Genomic DNA, 21,672 nt, shown 5'->3' with positions numbered 1-21,672 from the left:
AGCCAGCTGGGGTGAACCAGGACTGCCTGAAGGAGTTCTTCCCTTTGTGTCTGTTCAAGGCGCCTGTGGAGGTGAGAGCTGGATCACTGCTTTGGGACAAACACACTCTCAGGTGTCATTGTGTCACTCCCCGTGTTGGCACCTGCAAACAGGGAGGGCACTTTAGGACATTCCCTGCTCCCAGCTGTTCCCTGGAGGAAGGGAACTCGTGCCTTGGCCCACTGCAGAGCCTGGGGGCACCGGCACAAACTCACACTGCCTGTGGTTTAAACCCAAACCCCAGCTGTGGCTGGAGCATGGCACAGTGCCCACCCTGGCACTTGCAAGGGGCAGTGACAGTCCCCACAGTGACAGCTGGATGCACCAGAGCTCTTCTGCCTCATCCACCTCTGAGAGGTGCAGGTGCGAGAGGAAATACAAGCACAGTGACACCAAGGGTCACACCAACTCCATGGGGTGGGAGTTCCCCTCCTCCTCCCCAGCCAGCTCCCATGTGCTGCAAACACCCTGGAGCCCCCACAGCCACGTAGCAACTCCTCCTCTCTGACCGACCCCTGGATCTGCCCTTGAAGTTAATATTGTCAAGAAAACTGCTAACACAAGCTGAAACCCTACACGGTGGCCCAGGACCTGCAGCTCTAGGACTGGCACCACAAACGAGAATTTCAGAGGAGTGAAATGCTCAGGTCTGCACTGAAGTCCATCCCCACCCTGCCCAGAGCTCTGTGCTGCCCACCAGCACTGCTCAGGGGCCTGAGCCTGCTCCAGGGATGGCAGCACTTTGCTCCCTCTCCCCAGCATGTAGGAACAGCTCCCAGCTGGGTGGGAGGCTGTGGCCATGGGGCCTCATTCCTCACATTCCTTCAGTAACTAAAAGGTGAGAATTTGTCTTCAAAGCAGGCCCAGAGATCAGGAAACGAATCTGTTGATGGCCTCAAGGTAAAAAGGAAGCCAAACAGAAAGCCAAGGAGAAAAAACAGAATGACCCCTGCCCAGAGGTGCAGGAGGGGGCAGAGGCTCAGAACAGCTCAGAGGGATCTGGCACCCCAGGTAGCAGCAGCCTGCTCACAAAAACTGCTGCCTCAGCTCTCTGTCTGCACCCCTGGGACTCTGCCAAATGCCAAACCACAGCTCTTCTCATGGATGTGTGGAGGAACAGTTTTACTGCTGTTCCCAAGGGGCTGGGGGTGCAGCAGGAGCCAGGTCAGCAGGGCAGGGGTCCAGCAGCTCCCCAGGGCTCAGGTACAGGAGGGAAGCGAGGCAAGGGGCAGGGCAGGAAAAGGACAGAACACGGCCTCCTGTTCTTGCTTCTTGCCCTCTACATCTGCCCTGGCCATGCCAGTCGTGACCTTTGTGCCTCTCTCCCCTCTCTGCCTTCTGTGACTGAGCTCAGCCAAGCACTGAACACGTGAAGTGGGGCTGAGTTAAACTCTCCTGCACATCTGCCAAGCCACTTCTCAGAGTCCTTCCCAAAAAGAACATATTTTCTTACAACATTGCAGAGCAATTCCCTCTTCTTGCTCCCCCTGTGTCCATCCTATTGTCTTCCTGCCTTTTTTCTAGAACACAAACTCTTTGGGGTTGGAGCTCTCTTCAGTTCACCCCGAATCAATTCTTAATAAATCTCATTGTGGCAGCTTTATTTCTGGAAATAATGAGGTGCAGATTTTTTTAATATTATTCTAATGATAACAGATTTCTTCTTTCAACCACAAAAAACAACTCTGTAAAGAAGGTTAATCTCTCCAGAGATATCCCATCCTGCATTCTGAAACAGAAAATAGCTTTGTTTGTCTTTTTACTGAAAAAAAGAAAAAACCCAACATTGCTCTAAAGGGGAAAGGCTTCCACCGCAACAGCTCTGCAAGAGGCAAGAATGTGGAAACTTTGGCCCCAGAAGATGTGGGCACAGATGCAGAGAGCAATGTTTCACCAGGGATGACATTTCATGTGCTTTGCTGTCAGTAAATGAACACTTCTCAGGAGGAACCTGGCACGGTTGTTCTGATCAGCATCAGCGGCACCTCCGAGCAGGAAAGGATCCTATAGACCATGAGGCTTGTTTACATCCCTCTTGGAATTCTAGACATATCATACATTCTTTAATCCATAGGAGCACACAGAAACCCCTGACACCAACAATAACCCATGATTAAAGCTTTCCACAGCGACGGCTGCAGATTCCCTACCCGTAAATCCTGTTCTCACCGCCAAGGCTTCACAGAGCTCACACCAACCACGCAGGGCAAGCTCAGCAATGTCCTGACCGTAACCCACCAACAATTTCCCCATTGGTACCAATAATTTTGAAACCAAATATCCAATATCTCCTTTGGAAGTCACCCTATCCAACCCCAGATCAGTTTTATCTGTATGTGTCAAGCTGCATTTCAGTCCCATCCAATTCTGCCCTTTGCCTCAACATCTTTTCCCAAAGAGGGATGTTATTCACACCACTGACACTGGCTATTTGCAGAGTCAGATTTTAATTTAACTTTTGAATGTCTTGGCCAATTTCCCCTGTTTTCAAGTGCTTCCAGAATCAACAAAAACCCCTCCTGCTAGTGTAGAGAAAATGTCACGGAGAATATTTTAAAGTCAGCAATTTTAAAAGGGGAAAAAGAAACCCAGAATTGAAAAGGACAAATGCCTGTCAGCAGTGGGGGGCACTGACAGCACTGCTGAATTCCCTGTGGTGTGGCAGGCACAGACACCTGAGCTTAAACATTCCCTGAACATCCCATGAACATCCCACTGTGGTACTGTCACTGCTACTTCATTGTATTTGTGCTTGAGGTTTCTGCTTCAAAGTTTCCATCATTTGTGCTGCATGGGGAGATGCTGCAGGGTGACCATCAGATGTCATTGAAGGGAACTCCTGGAATCACAGAATGGTTTGGGTTGGGGGGACCTTACAGCCCATCCAGTTCCAACCCCCCTGCCATGGGCAGGGACACCTCCCACTGTCCCAGGCTGCTCCAAGCCCCAATGTCCAGCCTGGCCTTGGACACTGCCAGGGATCCAGGGGCAGCCACAGCTGCTCTGGGCACCCTGTGCCAGGGCCTGCCCACCCTCCCAGGGAACAATTCTTTCCCAATATCCCATCTAACCCTGCCCTCCTTCAGCTTAAGGCCCATTCCCCCTTGTCCTGTCAATGTCTGCCAATGTAAAGTGCCTCTCCCTCTTTCCTATAAATCCCTTTGAGTCTCACTAGGCCACAATAAGATATCCCTGGATGGAGCCTTCTCTTCTTCGGGCTGAACATCCCCAGCTCTCCCAGCCTGGCTCCAGAGCAGAGGGGCTCCAGACCATCTCTGGACTCTCCAACAGGTCAGTGCCTTTGTGGTGCTGAGGACCCCACAGCTGGACACAGTGCTCCAGGTGGGGTCTCACAGGTGCAGGGTAGGGGGGGGAAATCCTCTCCTTTGGGTGAAAGATGCCAACTTTCCCCCCACTCCCTTCTGAGCAAGGTTCCCTTGTGAAAGCAGCAGTCACTCAGCCACGGCCACCGCCCACAGCCAGAGCCTGAGAACAGCCTGAGAACAGCCTGAGAACAGCCTGAGCAGCCCGAGAACTGCCTGAGAACAGCCTGAGAACAGCCTGAGAACACCCTGAGAACAGCCTGAGAACAGCCTGAGAACAGCCTGAGCACCCGGAGAACAGCCTGAGAACAGCCTGAGCACCCGGAGAACAGCCTGAGAACAGCCTGAGCACCCGGAGAACAGCCTGAGAACAGCCTGAGCACCCGGAGAACAGCCTGAGAACAGCCTGAGCACCCGGAGAACAGCCTGAGAACAGCCTGAGCACCCGGAGAACAGCCTGAGAACAGCCTGAGCACCCGGAGAACAGCCTGAGAACAGCGTGAGAACACCCTGAGAACAGCCTGCTTTCTCATCACTCGAGCTGCTCTCTCGCTCCCAGGCACTGGCCACTGAGATGCGCTGGTTCATGAACTGGAGAAGCACGAAGTGGGCTGCATTGAGAGCCCAGCAGGCCGCCTTTCAGATAGCGATCAGCGCGTCACTGCCAGAGCCACGCTCCCGAGCTCGGGAGCCCATTACCACATCAATGCCGGGGAAGTGGGCTTGATCCTCCTTCAGCGAAGCTTTGGCACTGCGGCTCCCTGGGGCATGTTCACACCACCTCGCCCCTGCTTTGGGAATCAGGACGCTCAGCTTCCCAGCCTCCCCGTGCTCCTCCAAAAGGCAATTCAGAGGAGTCTAACTTAGGATATTACTGGGAGGGCTCAAGGCAAAGGCAACTCTTAAAGTCAGCTTGCTGTACTGGGGCTCCTCACAGGGAGCTAATTGTTCTGGGCGACCTGGAGGAAGCTGCTGGTTTGTGGTGAGCAGCTGAACAATATTGTGTGACAGGATGCATCTGCTCCACGTTCCTGTGTGTCTCACACCACCACGGCCAAGAGGCGGCCAGCAGACTCACACCATACAGCCTGTCTGCTAAAGCTCACCCCCACAGGGGCTTTAGGGGTCCCTTCCAACCCAAACCATGCTGGGATTCCAGGACATGGTCACTGGGTTGGAGCACGTGGAGAGGCTGAGGGAGCAGGGCTGGTTCAGCACAGGGAAGGCCTGGCTGGGTGTAGGGGAATAGAATCCCCTCTTTAATTTTATCAGGGGAGCCGTAGAGAAGATGGAGTCAGATCCTCCCACGAATTCCAGCCAGGCCAAAAACTAAAAATATGGGACAGTGAGAGTGGCTAAACACTGCAACAGGCCCAGAGGGGCACTGGAACCAGGCAGGGCACGGCAACACCTTGTCCCATGAAGCTGGCCCTGCTCTGAGCAGGAGGGCAGAGATGAGCTCGCAGAGAAGAGCTAATTTCAAACTGAAATGAGGCTCTGATTGTGTGATCAGCAGTGCCCTGCATTCCTCAGGCTCATCTCCACACAGACGGGCGGCTTCTTGCAGCAACTGCTGCTTTCAAGTCCCAAGCACCTCCCGGGCGAAGAACACCCAGGATCTCATTTACCCAGAATACAGGATGGTCCTGATCATGCTCAGCAATACTACACAGAGATCCAAATACATTTCCTGCATTGGGATTCCTTCCAAATTTTTTTAAGGCAGCCCCTGAGGGAAGTAATTAATTTTCAACAGATGAAGTCATCGTGTCTCCAAAATCTGCTCCTGCTGCCACAGATGTGAGCAGGTACAGAGTGGAGGGAAAGAACCAAGGCAGCTTTCAAAGGCAGATCTGGAGAGAGTATTTTCAAAAAACACTGAGCAAGAGGTTGAGACATTTCCTTGAGCACATTGTTGGACATCCTTCATGGGCCCTCATGCAGCTCACAGAGCTACAGAACGAACCTGCTGCTGGCAGCAGCTCCACGGCACAGGGCACAGACACTTCCCTCCACAGAGATGAAAGGCTCCACACAGGATGTCTCACTGAAGGGAATCTGGCATGACCATTTCCAGTCACTTCAGTAGCTTCAGCAGTGGGTATCAATGCTTCTTGTCTGGACAATGCACAAATGGACTGTCCTGAGCTGGGAGGGACGCACAAGGAGCAGAGAGTCCAACCCCTGGCCCTGCACAGACACCCCAACAATCCCTTCACAACTGAAGGTGCAATACTCTACAGGGACATTGCTCCCAAGTGCCCAAGGAACCATCCAGCACAGAATCCCCCAGACACTTCAGGTCAGGCTTCTTGATAAAGAGGGCACCATGGTACCTCTGTGAGATAGCAGAGCTCATCCTGACACTGGATTCCACTCCCCACTGACTGAAAATGCTGTCCTAAAAAATGAGCTGTTCGCCCAGTTCGCCACCACTGCTGCACAGAAGGTTTCAGGGAAGGGATCTTGTCCCCTTGCTCCTGTCACCGCAGACTTCAGACAGATCCTCAGGGGAAGGCAGCCTGGGGCCGTGCTGGGAGCAGTCAGCAGTGCCACTTGTCTTTGGGGCCACTGATCAATTCCTGGTCTTGTTCAGCAGTGTCAGCATAGCCTGACACTGTGGGGACTTTCCCAGATCAGAACCTCTTATCTGAACCTACAATTAAATTGTTTTCCTCAACTGCATCCCACAGCTCCAGGTATGCTGATACACAAAATCACAATCCACCTGCAACAGGGAATGGCACAGGTGTAGCTCTGCAGTGAGCTGTAGTGTCAGACTAACCCCATTAAAATAACCTTTGTTTGAAAAGTAACTGTATGACTTGCATAAACCCCCCAAAATACAATTCCATAGCAAATAGACTAAGGTAACTTTACCCTACTTACTTTTTCAGATATAATTTGTTTTCCCTTCTCTTCTGTGTGAAGTCTATCCCGAGGCTCTGTGCTTCCTCCCAAAATCCCCTTCTCACAACCACTGCAGAGGCACCTTCTGAATTCCAGCCTAACCCTGGCCCCAGAGCTGTTGAATATTATTCATCCCAGGGATCAGCAAAGGACCAAGGACTTGGTCTGAATACATAAGCCCCAGATTTTTGATATGCTTCCAGATTTCTCACACCTCAGTCCCACGATGGCAGGCTGGAGATATTTTCTGGGAGCACTCCAGCACTTGGCAAGACTGAAGATGAATGAGGATGGGGAAATTGGCCAAACTCTTTCAGAGCAGTGTGTTACTTATCACAGTAGATGCTTTGTCTGAGCCCAGTGACACAGTGCATTGAAGACAAACTGGCAACCCTTATCTTCCCAGTGTATTTTGAAGTAGCATTTATCTCCCTGCCTTTTGTCATCGTGTCACACACACACGAACAAAGTGTCAGGGGCCAGTGGCAAATCCTGCTCTCCAGTTTAAGGAAGTGAAGGCTCCCATCGTGTACTGGGTGACCTGCACTGCTGCTGAGCCTCACTGAGCCTGGGCCTCCTGTGACCAAACATCGTTTCTCTGGTCTTTCCAGCCTCAGAAGGTTTTACAATCCTGGCGCTTCCATGAATGTTCTACAGAAGTCACCATCCCAGAACTCTACTCTGGTTTGTATCCTGGAGCACGGAAGCCTGCACAAGGAAAACACAGCTCTCTGCTGAGCTCTGGGACTGCCTGAAGGGTGACTGTCCAATCTCAGCATTCCAAAATCCAGCTCAGCAGAAGCGTGTGACATGGGCTGGTGCTGCAGGATCTGTCTGCAGGAATTCCACAGAGTGAGGAGTTCCATGTGCTGCCAGGGCCGGCCTCACTGTGCGGACAGGGACGGAGCCCCGCGGCTGCAGGTCGCCACAGGGCTGCCACAGCTGTAGGTGTGTGGAGGAGTGAAACCACTGCCTCTGTGCTCCTGCTGGGACCTGAACTCACAGGGTGACACCTCACCCGTTTGTCGGGATGTGCGAGAGCCGAAGCCACCCCGACGCCTTCCCCCAGGGTTTGGAGCCCTGGCATTAACCAGCGTGCAATTAACCCACCAGTAACTCCAGTAAGTGTTCCCATACCCAGTCACATACATAATGAGAACCCATAGACTCAATTTAGGAAAAAAGTCTCCTCTTTTCTGTTTAGGAAAGTCTTCAAAGTAAATAAGCAGAAATCCTGACAATGGAAATACTTGCTCAGGAGCACAAACTCTTCCCATCATTACTGTATGGAAGAGATGCCCACAGGACAAACATGGGTTACCACTGATTTCTGTTTTGTTGTGCCCAAAGCTCCCTGGCTCAGAGCCAAAGCAATAATCAGTATCCGTGCAGGATCTCTCCCAAAAGCAAAGCTTGGCAGTAGATTTTTCTCTCCTTTAATCTCTTTTGGTACACTTCAGCTCCTGGTGGTTTTTGTTCTGAAGGAGAAATGCTTGAGAGGGTTGACTGAATGAACTCTGAAATTCACACCCTGGCAAATTGGACTGATTTCCTAAATCCATAATTACAACATTCCTCTGAGATATGCATTCTTTCAGAGCGAACAAGGGAAGATTAGTTTCCTGTTTCTTCCCATTTACATGACTTCTCTGTCAAGAGGAACTTTTTTTGTTTCTAAACAATCCTCTGTTTATGTGGTTCTCTTCTTGGCAGGGAACTGGGGAACTAATCTTGCCTAAAAGTATAATACAGCCAAACTATCAATTGCCAGCAGCCTGATTATCTGTGTGCAAGGCAGCTGATTTGCACAGGCTTTAGAAGCCAATATCTATCAGTGAGCACTCAGGGACCGATCGATTACAGAGGGTTTAAATAATCTGGGATGATTATGGAATGACTGGATCGTTTTACTGCTGGCTGGGTAAGAAGGGCAGAGAGGATCTGTGTGTGTGTGTGTGAAGGCTGAAAACTTCAGTGACACTGGGCAAACAGAGCCCCCACGCCTGCACAGCCCCAGCTCACAGCAACTCCCATGGGGCGAGGGCATCCTGGGGCTCCTGCCACGGAGCTGCAGGTGAGAACTGCTCCCACCTGCAAACACAGGATGTGCAGAGCCCTGTTGTTTGGTTTGTTTTGGTTTTTATCAGTGAACCCATCCTCTCTTTCTGTGCTACCCTGGGAAGCACCAAGCTCCATGTCCCATCTTTCCCCCTGCCTTTCCCTATTTGGCTGCACAGGCCAACGTCAGGGCTCTTGACAGGGTTCCCTTGGTCCTGGAGCAACAGGAACGTGAGGATTTGCCTGTTAGAAGTGAGCCTGTCCTCATTTTCACTCTGTGGGATACAAACAGGAGCTGGGGTTGTTCAGCTGGGAGAAGAGAAGGCTCTGGGGAGACCTTGTTGTGGCCCTTTGGTACCTGAAGGGAGCTTATAGAAAAGACAGAGAGTGACTTTATAGAGAGGCAGACAGTGACAGGGTGAGGGGGAGCAGTTTTAAACTGGCAGAAGGGAGATTTTCACTAGATATTGGGGAGAAATTCTTCCCTTTGAGGGTGGGCAGGCCCTGGCACAGGGGGCCCAGAGCAGCTGGGGCTGCCCCTGGATCCCTGGCAGTGCCCAAGGCCAGGCTGGACATTGGGGCTTGGAGCAGCCTGGGACAGTGGGAGGTGTCCCTGCCATGGCAGGGGTGGAATAAGATGTTCTTTAAAGTCCCTTCCAACTCAAACCAGTCTGGGATTCTGTGACTTTAACCCTGTAGCTGCTGCAGTTTGCAGTCAGTAACAGGTATCCTGGACACTACTCCTGATGGTGATTTCAGGACCTGGTATGTTCCACACATTCCCATAAGGTTTTGCATGATCATCATTCCTGTATAGTTTCCTACTCCTAGGATGCTTTTCCCACTTGGCAGAACTAAACCTCCCCCAGCACACCCCAGTGGAGCTGAACAGCTCACTGATGCTCTTAACTCCTTAATCTAACCCTGACCTCTCAACCCACAGCCATAAGCCAATTAGATCTTCTTTATACCATACCAAATCTCCTCCTGATGAAGCTGTGCTGCCGAGTGAATGCCTGCTAGTGACAGAAATGTAATTACAGTGCTTAGCAGCATGCTGGCCCTGGCTGGTGGCAGGGGGCTAAGGTCAGAATGCATCTCTAACACACCAAAACAATTTAAAGGAGATTTTTTCCCCCCAGTGTGTTCTCTGCAGTTTCCTCTCTTCACTCTCCAGTACTTCATTCGTTTGCACAGTAAGGCTATTTGGCCATCAGTTTTAAGACCGAGGTCCTGAGCTTTCCAAGGATCCCTTGCCAATCCCTCCCTGAAGCAGAATCAGACACCCAGCTCCTGTCAATCCCCAGCTTGGCCCTGTAAATCCACACTTCAGTAAATGGGAGCTGATTTTCCAAAGTTATTGAGCAAACACATCTTACATCACTCCAGAGAAATTTTTGGCTGACTTTTAAAATTATTTTGGACATTTTTGACAATTTGGTAGATTGGACAGCAAATGATGGCAGCTTGTCTTGGCTCCTTTGTACCTACTGTAATATTACACCAGAATTCATCAGCATCTTTGTGCTTAACCACAATTTATTTATCTAGCCATGGCTGGATTTGTTATAAATAAAACTACCACAATTACACCAGCCCTCCAGGTCTTACAGAGAATTAACACAGCCTCAGCCATGCAGGAAGGAGCTGGAAGTATTTACATTTAACTGTACATGTCATCCTTTGATAGACTCTCCTTTAGCTGGGGAGGCACGGAACACGCTGCATGTTTGGCTTTTCCCGTGTGCTTCTCCCACAGCAGCTGGGGCTTTGTTCCATGCAAAGTTCCCCTTCCTTTTAGCCCAGCAGTGCAAACTTCATTAGCACAGGTGCACATTCGCCTGCTCTCCAGCCCGAGAGCAGAACGCAGCTGCAGAACTGAACCACAGGGTCACGGAATCGGAATATCCTGAGCTGGAAGGGAACCACAGGATCATCGAGTCCAACTCCTGGAATTACAGGATGCTGCTCCTGAGACAGGCACAGATGTGCCTGTTCTCTGCACCAGCCCCATCAGTCATCCTTTTGCTTTCCAGGAACTCTGGTGTTATTTCAGCTTCCAATCAATATATGACCCCACTGACAAACTGAACTGAAAAATGGAAGAAGATTGATACTTTGCCTCCCACTTTTCCGCCTACTACAAACTCTAGTTTGTCCATGGTTTAATATTCCCTTTAAACCATGTTGTGGCTGTGTGTTCTCCCCAGAGACCTCCAACAAGAATAGTGAATCCAAAGAAAATGGCACAGGGAAAAAGCAGGAGGAGTGTCAAAGCACTGTCACCCCCACTGAGCTCCTGTCAGTCCCTGAACAGGGGACAAAATGCAGGGACAGGAATGGAAGGAGAAATGGGAGCAACAAGTTGACACTGGGGGAAGAAAGGCTGCCAGTTCTGACCTGAAACAAAGCAATTCCCCCAGTCCTGATTTCCCAAGAGAGACAGCAGACCTTAAACCTGTGACTAGTCCAGGTATAAATACCAGCTGTTCTGCAAAGGGGAAAAGGACAAGAAAAATCAAACCTCTTTTTTGCAACGGCAGCTGTTAGGGAGCTGCTTAAAGCTGTGGAAAGATAAACGGAATTCTTTTGCAGATGGTTGAACTGGCAGACTGCAGGCAAAACCAGATCAGGAGCAGCTCCTGCATATTCACACACACCCCCATACTGGGAGCTACTGGGCTCCAGTGGCTCAGCACCTCAGCACAAGCACCATGAGCAGCAGCACTGGTGGAACCGTGATCATTTATTCCAGCTGATGATTCCTTCCTGAGACTTCTAAGGCCAGAGGGAGCAAAACGATCACCCACTGGTTTAATTTCCTGCTAAAGAAGTCTGTAAGTACTGACAGGGGACTCCACACGTCAGCTGGTTAAACTCGTTTGGGTTTCCACCTTCCAGGAAAAGAGCCAGTCTGGATTTGACATTTGAGTGATGAAATCCATCCCATCCCTGAATAAACACTTCACTCCAACCAGAGGGAAAGATGATTTTGTGTGCAGCCTTCTACTGAGAGACATGTCAGTTATTAGTCACCTCTGGAGCACCATTCCCATCTGCACTGCACACACTGCTTCACTCCCTGTGGATATTTAGTTCCTCACACTGCAGAGATGTTGCTCAAAACAACTGGAAAGTTTCCCTTAAGTCAGGGGTTCCAGGGAAGGACACTGGATGTGGGTATTTGCAAAGTGGTCTTTTTGACTCCTTGTCCTTATTCAAGACTCCCCAGAGCAGGAGTCCTGGCCACAAAAAAAAACCTTTGAAAAAATAAATTGCATTCTGCCCTTCAAATTCCCCCTAAAAATTCCCTCCTTGAGTGTAACAGTTATTACATTTTATTCCAGAGGTAGCTGAGTTTTAATTGAGGTCAAAATGGTCCTGTACAGAAAGAATCTTAGCATCAGCCACTGTCATTTAGAAATTAACTGGTCACATAAATAAGACTACATCAACTCCTTGCTGCAGTATAAAGTAATTTACAACTATTAAGTACCAGGAATTGTTAAAGTTTTTCCAATGTATTGCACAGAAAGAAGGGTAGATTTCTGAATTTTATCTGAAAGCAGCATAACAACCCTTGAACTGTAGTGGAACTGGAGTTCTGCATTTCCTAGGAATTACCAGCATCTGACCCCTGCTCACCCAGAGAAGGAGCTGGCACAGTGCTTGATTTTCATGGTCAGAAATTTTAAAATAAATAAGTTATCTCACTGTCCCAACTGGAGGAGGACAGAGATCAGCTGCAGGCTCTCCCTGTGCAGAACACGGGAAACAGCTGCCCCCAGGGCCCATCTCTGCATCCCCACAAGCCCAGAAGAGCCTGAGGAGCTGCACAACAGGGGCCTGAGGAAAATGAGGGCACTTTTCTGGGAGGTGCATCCCTGTACCCTCCTCTCAAACCACACACCAAGGTCAGAGTAGTCTCAACCAGTGCAGTCAGGGAATGGTAGAATGGTGAGGTGGCACTGGATGGGCTTTAAGGCCCCTCCCAACCCAAACCAGTGATCCTGTGATTCTCTGAAGCTCTGAGTGAACTTTGAACCTTTCAAAACCAATAAAGTCCTGAACAACCTTAGTTTTTGCACTGAAAACCAAAACTTGCTCCAAGATCCTTCCTTTATTCCCTCTTTCCCCTGCGAGCAGCAGCCACCAGCCTGCACAGGTTGTTATTTCAGCTTCCTGCAGATGCACAGGTACAGATTCCCATCGCTTTCAAGTGATGCCAGAGACAGGGATCTCTGATAGCACCAAGCCAGGCTGATAACAGGCAAGTTTCAGCACCACTCGGCTGATAATTACACAGTTGTGAAAAATACATCGGTTGGCAACAAGCAGGAAATACAAAGTTTGCAGTCCTTTGTAAAGCAAAGACAACCCTCTGCCCCAGTGCAGGATGCAGCTCTGTGCTCTCAGGGCTTGCCAGGCACCACACGTGCACTTCCCGGAGATGTCCTGAGCCTGCTGCCTCCAAAGAGGGAGACAGGGGAGCTTCATCCCACACTCCACCATCAACAGAAACCCCTTCCCCACACACACCAAAGCACATCCCCAAGTGAGAATCGTGGAATCTCCTGAGTGGAAGAAACCCCAAGGATCATTGTGTCCAGCCCCTGGAGCTGCACAGGAGAACCCAGCAGTCCTGCTGCTTTGCTGGTGTGTCCAAACAGTGCCTGAGCCCTCAGATCCCTGAGCTCATCAGCCTGGCTCACAACCCCTCAGAGCCCACACCGACCCTCCAGATGGATTTTCAGAAATCCCTAAAGGCTGCAGAATTCAGCCTGAGAGGGGTTCCAGAACAGGAGCAAATGCACAACGAGGCTGCAATTCCATAGGGGAATCATGGACACATAAATAACCACTACTGTGTACCACCATGGAATTTTTGCTGTGTCATTGCCACATTTGTATTTTTTGTAGGATCAGGCTAAACCACGATTGCCTGAACTCTTTTATTTATACATCAAGAAACACCCACCCCGCTCCCTTCTCCCCGTGCTGTTAAAATGACTTGTGTCCCGCAGCACAAGACAGAGACATCACAACATCAAACAGTCACCTGCTGAAAATGGTCACAGCATGCACAGGGAATCTAACTTTTACCCCAGTTTCCTCATACACCTTGCTAGCTGCTGAAGAACAGCCTCTTTTCCCCCTTCCTCATCATTAATCAGTGTAAATACTTGTAGTGTTCACTTACAAGTAAGTGCAGGAAAGTAAAAGAATGTACTTGATAATCTTATCTAAATCACAGAACCACAGAGCCATGGGATATCCTGAGCTGGAAGGGCTGAGAGTGTTATCCAAACATTCTAGCTTGGCTCCAGCCAAACTAAAGCATTTTCAAAGACATAAAAGGAATTACAATGTAAGTGTTCTCCCCTGCCCTTCCCTGCATTTACAGTTTTGCTTCCAAAGTGTTGAGAAAGTACAGAACTGTGATAGCAGGACTACAATAGCCAGAGCTGGATATGCTGAACATCTTAAAATAACCTCCAAGCAAATAACCCTGCAAAAGCAGGAGAGGGAAATCCACACTCACCTGAATGTGGTCTGCCCAATTCTCCTCAGTCATGGTTTTCTGAAAAGACAACACCACTTCTGAGCCATCTTAGGAAAGGGAGGATGTTCCACACAGCAAACTAGAAATGAACACCCCGTTGTCCCCACTGGCATCACCTGAGACCAAGGCATGCACCCCGAGCACATGGGGCACCTCAGCTCCTCAGTGTCTCCACCTGGGGCATGGCAGAACAACACAGCTTGGAGGGGGAATGCAGGGAACTCTCACACCACAGCACAGAAAGCATAAAAATCCACATGCAGCTTGTCCCCAGACTGTTCATCTCTCCAGGCAGCCCATGGCAGGGATCTCGGGGATCATCTGCAAGGCTGAGCCTTCAGAATATAAAAATACAGTTTTTCTCAACAGCCAAATCATGAAAAATCCTCTGGAATCGTGAGGTCTTGGAAATGAAGCTGATAAGTTCATATTCCCATTCTAATGCAGTTCAGAGCCAAACCTGGGGAGAAGGTCAGGATGGGACCTGCTCTCCACTCTGCCAAGAACTGCACGAGACCCACCATGAGTCTCCCCCCAGAGCTGCCAGAGGGGAACAGGGAGTGTCAGAGCCACTTGTATGGAAAGGTACAAGAGCAAACAGGGAGTAAGAGCCTCAAAGAAAACAGCTTTGAGATATCCAAGCATGTAATTTAAATATTAGTGAGATAAAGGAGCCATTTAACCAGAGCTCAGGCACAGCTGAGAATGGTAAACAGAGAGCACCAAAGAGCTCTCAGAAGAAGGGACTGTGTCCAGAAACAGCTGCCAAATGTACCTTAATGGAAGTAACTGGCCAGCTTGAACACTTTAAATCAAGCAAATTCTCCAAAACAAAGGAAGTGGAAGGCCAGAGAGAGCAGAACACCAGATCACGAATCCATTTCCCTCTGCTAAACAAATACACCTGGAGAAATGCTCTCTGCTCTCTCTGTGGATGACCAAGCTCCCCACAGTGATGTCATCCAACACTACAGCTCAGAGATGCAGGAGGCAGAAGTGCTCCATCCTCCCCAGCTCCTCTGGCAGTGGGTTTGGCAGGCAGCAGAGACAGATCAGAGCCTTCCTGATGGACTGGAAGGGCTTGGGAGCAGAACTTGTAAAAAAACTTGATCATAAACTGTTGACACATTTTGATTATCTCAATTAAGTTATTCAAAATGTAAATGTAACAAAAATCCTCATTCCACGCACGCAACACAGCACGTACCTCAACAAATCTCTTGTAAAAGAGGTAATTCAGGGTTCTCAAGTGCCGCTGATTGATGACATTAGGGCAGAGAGCTGAAAGAAGGAAAAAGACATTTAAGTACACAGCATTTCCTGGAAGTTTTACTGTCTAGACATTACACTTTTCCTCCCCCAGTGTCAGATTGGGTTTGTGGAAGGCAGGATGCCCTCACACTTGGAACAATGAGGGACAGACTCACACATTGTCAGCTTATCTCAACTATAAACTGTTATTTACACTTTCATCCGTGATTAGCAATGCTAATTCTCGGGTCTGATATCTCTGCCTCCACCACCCCTGAGCGATAAGATCCACTCCCTGGTTCAATATGCTCCACAGTCAATGACTTCACACCTTTAATTAGGCAGCATCCTCACATGGGCACCACCTCAGTCTCTGGAGGCTGCATTCTTTCGGGTTTAATTGGACCCTGTGCTGTTAATTCATTGAAGCAGTTGTGAACAGCTCACTCAGGATGTAAACTTGTGGCTGAAGTTTATCCGATAAAACACAGATCCATGAAAGAGACTCCACATCCACACAAAGAGGGTGGGGAATATTGTTCTGCTGAGCTAGCAAGCCACAGTTGTTGTTATTATTTTTATTGCTGTCATCTTCATTAGATATGGCTCATTACAACTGCAAAACCCAAGATCTTCACACAGCACCTTGTTTTGAAATCCAGTGCAGGGAGAGATAAAGGCAGGAGATAAAAGACATGCACTGGCATTAGCACAGGTATCTGTCAGCTCCTGCTGGATGCCGAGGTGCCTGTACAGAGAAAGGCTTCACCAAAGCCTTCCTTGGGGTCTCAGTGGCTAAAACCACCTCACTGGGAGCCAAAAGGAGCAGGACCACTAACCAGAAACAGTCACAGAGAACAGGAACGGGAAAATTCTCTGTAGCCTCCCTTGAATTAGCACCCTCAGGGAGAAACTGATTCCTTATCCCTCTCCATGCCCCACACAGGGCATGCCCGAGGACTAAAACCCACGAGAACAAAGAGTGATCTCTGGATACCAGAGCCTGGGATCAGAGGGGTATGGATTTATGTCCCACTGGTTGCAGCTGCTCCTCAGAGTGCCGTGAAGCATCACCTCAGAACCTAAATGTTTCCATCTCAAACAGAAGGTTAGAGCTGGTATTTTTAAGTTAATCTTCCACAGTGTGACAACAGATCCTTCCCCTCAAAGCATCTGAGGAAATTACTGCAATTATCATGCAGGATATTGCACCAGTAAATATGGTGATCTTTCCTCTGGATATTATCCCAATATCTGGAGGAGAAATCATCAGCTCATGGAAAGAAACACTCTCTAAAGAATGCAAGATCAACGTAAAAATTAGTAACACCACCACCTGACTTGAAGTTTTCAAAGCACTTCAGACAGAACCATGGCATGACCCCTCCAGACCACCCAAAAGATCCACTGAACAGCTTTTTCTTTGAGCTTCTGAAGGAAATATCCAGCTGTGGCTCACCTGTGCCAATGTGGGGCCAGCTGTGGCTCACCCGTGCAGATGTGGGGCCAGCTGTGGCTCACCTGTGCAGATGTGGGGCCAGCTGTGGCTCACCTGTGCAGATGTGGCCGAGCGCAGCGCTCTCCTGCCCTCTGCTGCCCCGCAGCGCTGCGCTCCCGGCAGCGCGGGGCCGGCCGGGGGCGGTCACACGGACGGAAATCCCACGTTAAACCAGACGGACAACTGGGTGCTCAAGCGAGGGGAACATTGCTCTTGGGTCACGTTAAAAACCTTTGGAAGCCCATGGCAAGCACTCGCTCACAGCGCTCAGAGCTGGAGGTGCTCGTGTGTCCCTGCCCCGGCACAGCCCCACCGCCATCGGGGCTCTCAGGTGCCACCTCTCTCGCCTCTGTCACTCTGCTCTCACCTCCCTCACTGGCACGGAGGCACTAAGCCCAACAGATGAGGCTGTTACACTTCCCAGAGCAGGATCCTTTCTACCTCAAACTTGATAATTGTCAATGAAAAACATCAACTGAGCTCTCTGTGTGTCCTGCCAAACCACAGCAGAGAACAGACTCAACCATGTCAGCCCTGGGAAGGGGCTGTTGCCTCACCACTGAGATCTGTTTTGACTGAAACTTGCATTTGTAAAGTCGATCTCACAGGGTCTCCAAAGACTGTTAAGTAATTAGCTTGGAAAAGCTACAGGCTCGTTAACCCAGAGCACACTGACCCAGGTGTGAGGAAAGACTCAATAAACCTCAATTTCCTCAATCACACACCACTTTTGCCCAACTTCTTCCTTCCCCAATAAGGGTAATTAAATGAAATCCACACACAGTTTATTGGGACACCTTTGGGACTCAGCAGAAAATCTCCCACTTCCATGCCCTGTTTGGGAGTTAACAGGAACACAGCTCTGAAAAAGAACAGGACTAATCTAAGAGGATGGCTTTTTTTTTCCCCTGAGGTGTGAGATCTTTTTTATACTGGGCCACTCCTCCTATCTGGCTCTGAAATTTAGGGCTGGTAGTTCCCAGGAGCGTTCCAGATCTCAGTTGCTGATGGACACCTCAGCCTTGCTTGGAAGCCAGTGAGATTTACTGTGAGTGGGCAAGAGTGAGCTCAGGGAGTGCAATCTCCAAGTTGATTTGGAACTGCAAGAACTGAGTCACACATTGCCTTCTCATACCCAGAAACCCCATCCTCCTCCAGCCCTTCTTACCAAAGCCACTTCCCTCCCTGCTGCTGCTCTCAGGCTCTCACAGTGAGTGGGAGCCACAGGGAGGAGGAGACAGAAAGCAGCTGCAGCATCAGACAAGCCCAGGTGAGGTGACAAGAAGTGTGAGCTCTGCCTCACCACCAGCTTCTGGGGGTTTATCAGAACAAGATAAACGAGTGTTTCTTTTATCTGTATGTTTTGCCCAGCCTGCTGACTTTTTGTGTACTTTTTCCTCCCAGTCAGACTTGCTTCCACTAAAGAATGGAGAAAGAACACCCAGAACTTCAGCAAAAGGGAGGGAGAGATGGAAAGACAAAGAAACTCCAGCCAATTCAGTTGCAGCACAACCAGCACTAAGGCAGTAATTCCTCTGCAGGTATCCATCCCTTCCAAAGCACTTCAAAGGGGACTGACAGCCACAGTTCAGCAATGTGTGAATTCCTGCTCACAGTTACACGTGGCACGATGTAAAAAATAAACCCCAACTGTCCTGTATGGGGCTGGGGCAATCATCCAGCACTGGACTTAGCTGGAGTCCAAACCAGTTGCCAGCATCCCCTCTCACACCAGCAGAGCTGGGCAGCCCTCCTGAGCAAGGACTTGCCCTGCACTGCAGACACTGCAGTTTACATGGGAGAAAGGTCTGGAAGTACACCTGTCTGGAAGGAATGGGATCTGTATTTACCTCAAGGAACCTCCTCACCAGTGAATATCTGGCCATTATTATCAGCAGCTACAATATCTGAAAGCATCACCAGGTCGAAGCACGCTGCATCCCACAGAGCACACCTGAGCCCCACACGTGCTCCTCTCCCAGATTTTTCTTTTCTTTTATTATCATTTCTCAGGATTTTGCATGTGAACAGTTATATCATTTCACCTCCACCATTGTATCATACCTGTGGTGGAGCTTTCATAAGGAAGGGGAACAACTCATTTCTCTTTACAGATCATCAAAGACAACACAGCCGACTGAATGCCCAACGTTGTCAAGGAGGGAAAACTACTGAAAACTAATGAACTCCTGGGAAGCTTTTAATTTCTAAATAAACCATCCCCATATGTCTCAGCTTTCCCACCAACGTGCTGGGTTTAATTATATCCACTTTTCCTCCAATGAGAGTTTGCAGGGTTTGTTAACTTTTGAACACCACTCTGAAGATGGGAAGATTAATATGCAGTAGTGTTTGTGACAGGTGTAATAAGCCCTCAATTTGTGGTTAGAAAACCCTTTTCAGTCCAAGAAAAGAGAATTGCAAACCTTGGGTTGATGATGGGAACCTCTGCAGGGTAAAAGCTAACGGTACACCTAAAGGGGTCTGGTGCAAGGCCCCAAAGAGAAGGAAAAAACAGTCCCTGCTAAGAACCAAAGTAAAGCAGGTTTTGTTAGAGAGCTGCTGGTGAAGTGATGGAAAGTGTGCCACTTCTCTTGCAAAGCTCCAAGAGCCTTAAAATTCACCCCCACCAACCCCTAGTTTATGTAAAGAACACAAAGGGCTGAAGCTCCTGCTTCCCAAGGGTTATCTCCTCCCAGCTGACACACCCGCAGCTCAAGAAAACAGATCCCCAGTGAATAATGACTTGCCTCTTATGTGAGAGGAATGGAGTCATAACTCAGAGCTGACCATGGTGTGTTTATGCAGAGCCATGCTGAGGTCAGGATTTATTTCAGATCATGGCAGAAGCAGTCTATTAGTCGCCAGCACTTCATTCTTCGACAGCACAAAGTGATAATTCCCATAACTTACCAGCTTTGTTTTTCAATATCATTAATTAAACCCTGAAATTCCCCAGGATAAATGACAGCAGAGATTCCTTGATGAGCATGGAAGAAGACAAATTGACTCTGCCTGTTCTTTATTACTGAGATAACTCCACAGTATGTTGCAATATCCCATACCTGGGTCAACGTTGAATCTCTCCAGGAGCCTGAAGACCAGCTTACTGAGCACTCTGCGGTTAAATTTTTCTGGTTTGTACCTGGACAGGCCTTGATATGGTCTGTAACAACACCAGAAAGACACACCTGTGGCAAAAGGATGCTTCCCAAATAGCAGCTATTTAACAGCAGAGGGACTGGGGCTTGCTGGATGTTGGTAAGGGCAGGCCCTGCCTTCCCCAAGGTACAGTGAAAAGTCAACAGCGCAACCACACAAATTTCAGTCGATGACTTGAAGCAAGTCCAGAGGCTCATTCTAAAGAAAGCGAGCAACTCCTTTTCATCTCTTTTACAGAGCTGACAGCAACTATTGCAGCTACAGCCTGACTCTGACTGTGCTGCTGGCTCTGAGTGACAGGAGTTACTTGAGTGAGAGGCAGCTCAGAATGAAAGCACACACCACGGGTTGATGAGCACAGGAAGGTTAACCACTTGCACCTCTTGTTCTTCTGCCACTTCATCACAGTGTTATCTTCCTGCCAAACCTGCACAACCGATACTGAAAGTCACCCTTGTCTGCAGCAAAGCACGAGGGGCCGATTGCTCCAACCTCCATGGGAAGCTTTGATACTGCTCTGCTGCTGGGGTGTCCTGCACAGGTTTGATCTGCACTCCTGGCAGGAATGGAGCATCTGTCAATAGCAAGGATTACTCTGTCCTACAGGCTGGGGTGTTGGACAAGGCTCTGGCACAGCCACCAGAATTTTCCCTTTTTCAGCCAAAAAGTCAATATATTGCAGTCCCTTATGTTGGGAAACAATCACAGCCAGCCAGCCAGGGGACAGACACAGCCACAGCCAGGGGACAGACACGCTGTGCTCTGATCCCAACACATCCAGGGACAGACACAGCCACAGCCAGGGGACAGACACGCTGTGCTCTGATCCCAACACATCCAGGGACAGACACGCTGTGCTCTGGCAGCACCTTGGCCCCACCTGTTCAGAAGGACAAGTGTTTCTACCTTGTGATGTCTCTGATATTGAAGCTGGGGTCACACCACATGTCCAGGGTCTGCAAGAGCTTCCTCTGGAGCTCGGGATATTCTCCCACATAATCTTCCACCAGGTTAGCTTTATCCTGGAGCAGCAGTGGGGTGCACATCTAGGAGAAGAAATTACAATGAAAGCACCGTGCCCTGCCTTTGGTCCCCATGGAACACTAGAGCAAGTCCCAGCCCTGCCCAAGCCACCAGTGCAGCCTACAAGAGTGCTGTGACATTTGTTACACAAATGTGAGCAAAACTTCAGTGTGGCAAGGTACTGATCTCTGCCTCAGTGATGAGCACAGCCAGGATTTGTTACAGCAGTGGCTGCAGCCAGAAAAACTGGGCAGGAGGTGGAATGGGGTCTAACAAAACACACTCTGTGCCTAACCTTGATGTAAAGGTACATCAACAACACAACAGGGACTTCTTGGGAATGGAGCAAAGCCTCAGGTGAAAGGCAGCAGGACTTGGAGGGCCCTGATGGATCTCCTGCTAAACAAAAGGTGGATCTGATGACAGAGGCGCCTGCAGAGAAAATGACTCACCTTCTCTACATCTTGATCTGGCTGTAATTTCAGCTTAATACTCAGTATGGCTGCCTAGAAAACATGAAAAAAAGTTGTGTATTTAGAAGAATCCTACAGTGGATAAATGGGCATTATTCCAAAGTGAAGTAAAAACGCCGTTATACACATTTTTAATGTGTTAATTGTTTCTGTTACATTGTCAAGCCCAAATCCTGCAAGCATTTGGCCCCATTCATTCCACAAATGTACAATAACACTCCTGGCAGAGCTGCATATCCTGAGCAGCAACAGCCCCGGAGCAAAAATTAAAGATCAAGTAGCTGGGCAAAAAGAGTGAAGCACTTGGACAAACCAGCAGGGATGGATATTTCCTATCAATTCAGGGTAAAAAGCACCTGACCCACCACATCT

The 21,672-nt window shown here is 49.2% G+C and overlaps 1 protein-coding gene across 1 annotated transcript in view; it reads right to left on the bottom strand.

The window, feature by feature from the left end:
• Window positions 1-21,333, bottom strand: part of LOC103615001 (exonuclease mut-7 homolog) — a gene marked incomplete at its 5' end in the record, with an annotated part of 146,384 nt that extends 125,051 nt beyond the window's left edge. Inside the window, 5 exons of the mRNA XM_017733415.1 lie at window positions 13,873-13,911; window positions 15,101-15,174; window positions 19,708-19,808; window positions 20,711-20,850; window positions 21,280-21,333. Of these exons, the coding sequence (XP_017588904.1) occupies window positions 13,873-13,911; window positions 15,101-15,174; window positions 19,708-19,808; window positions 20,711-20,850; window positions 21,280-21,333 (408 nt within the window). The remainder of the gene's footprint in view (window positions 1-13,872; window positions 13,912-15,100; window positions 15,175-19,707; window positions 19,809-20,710; window positions 20,851-21,279) is intronic.
• Window positions 21,334-21,672: the final 339 nt, after the last annotated feature.

Source organism: Corvus brachyrhynchos, unplaced genomic scaffold (genome assembly GCF_000691975.1).
Source record: "Corvus brachyrhynchos isolate BGI_N302 unplaced genomic scaffold, ASM69197v1 scaffold1005, whole genome shotgun sequence".
In the NCBI taxonomy this organism is placed as follows: domain Eukaryota; kingdom Metazoa; phylum Chordata; class Aves; order Passeriformes; family Corvidae; genus Corvus; species Corvus brachyrhynchos.
The sequence above is the reverse complement of the archived record's forward strand: the minus strand, read 5'-3'. Positions and strand labels throughout refer to the sequence as shown.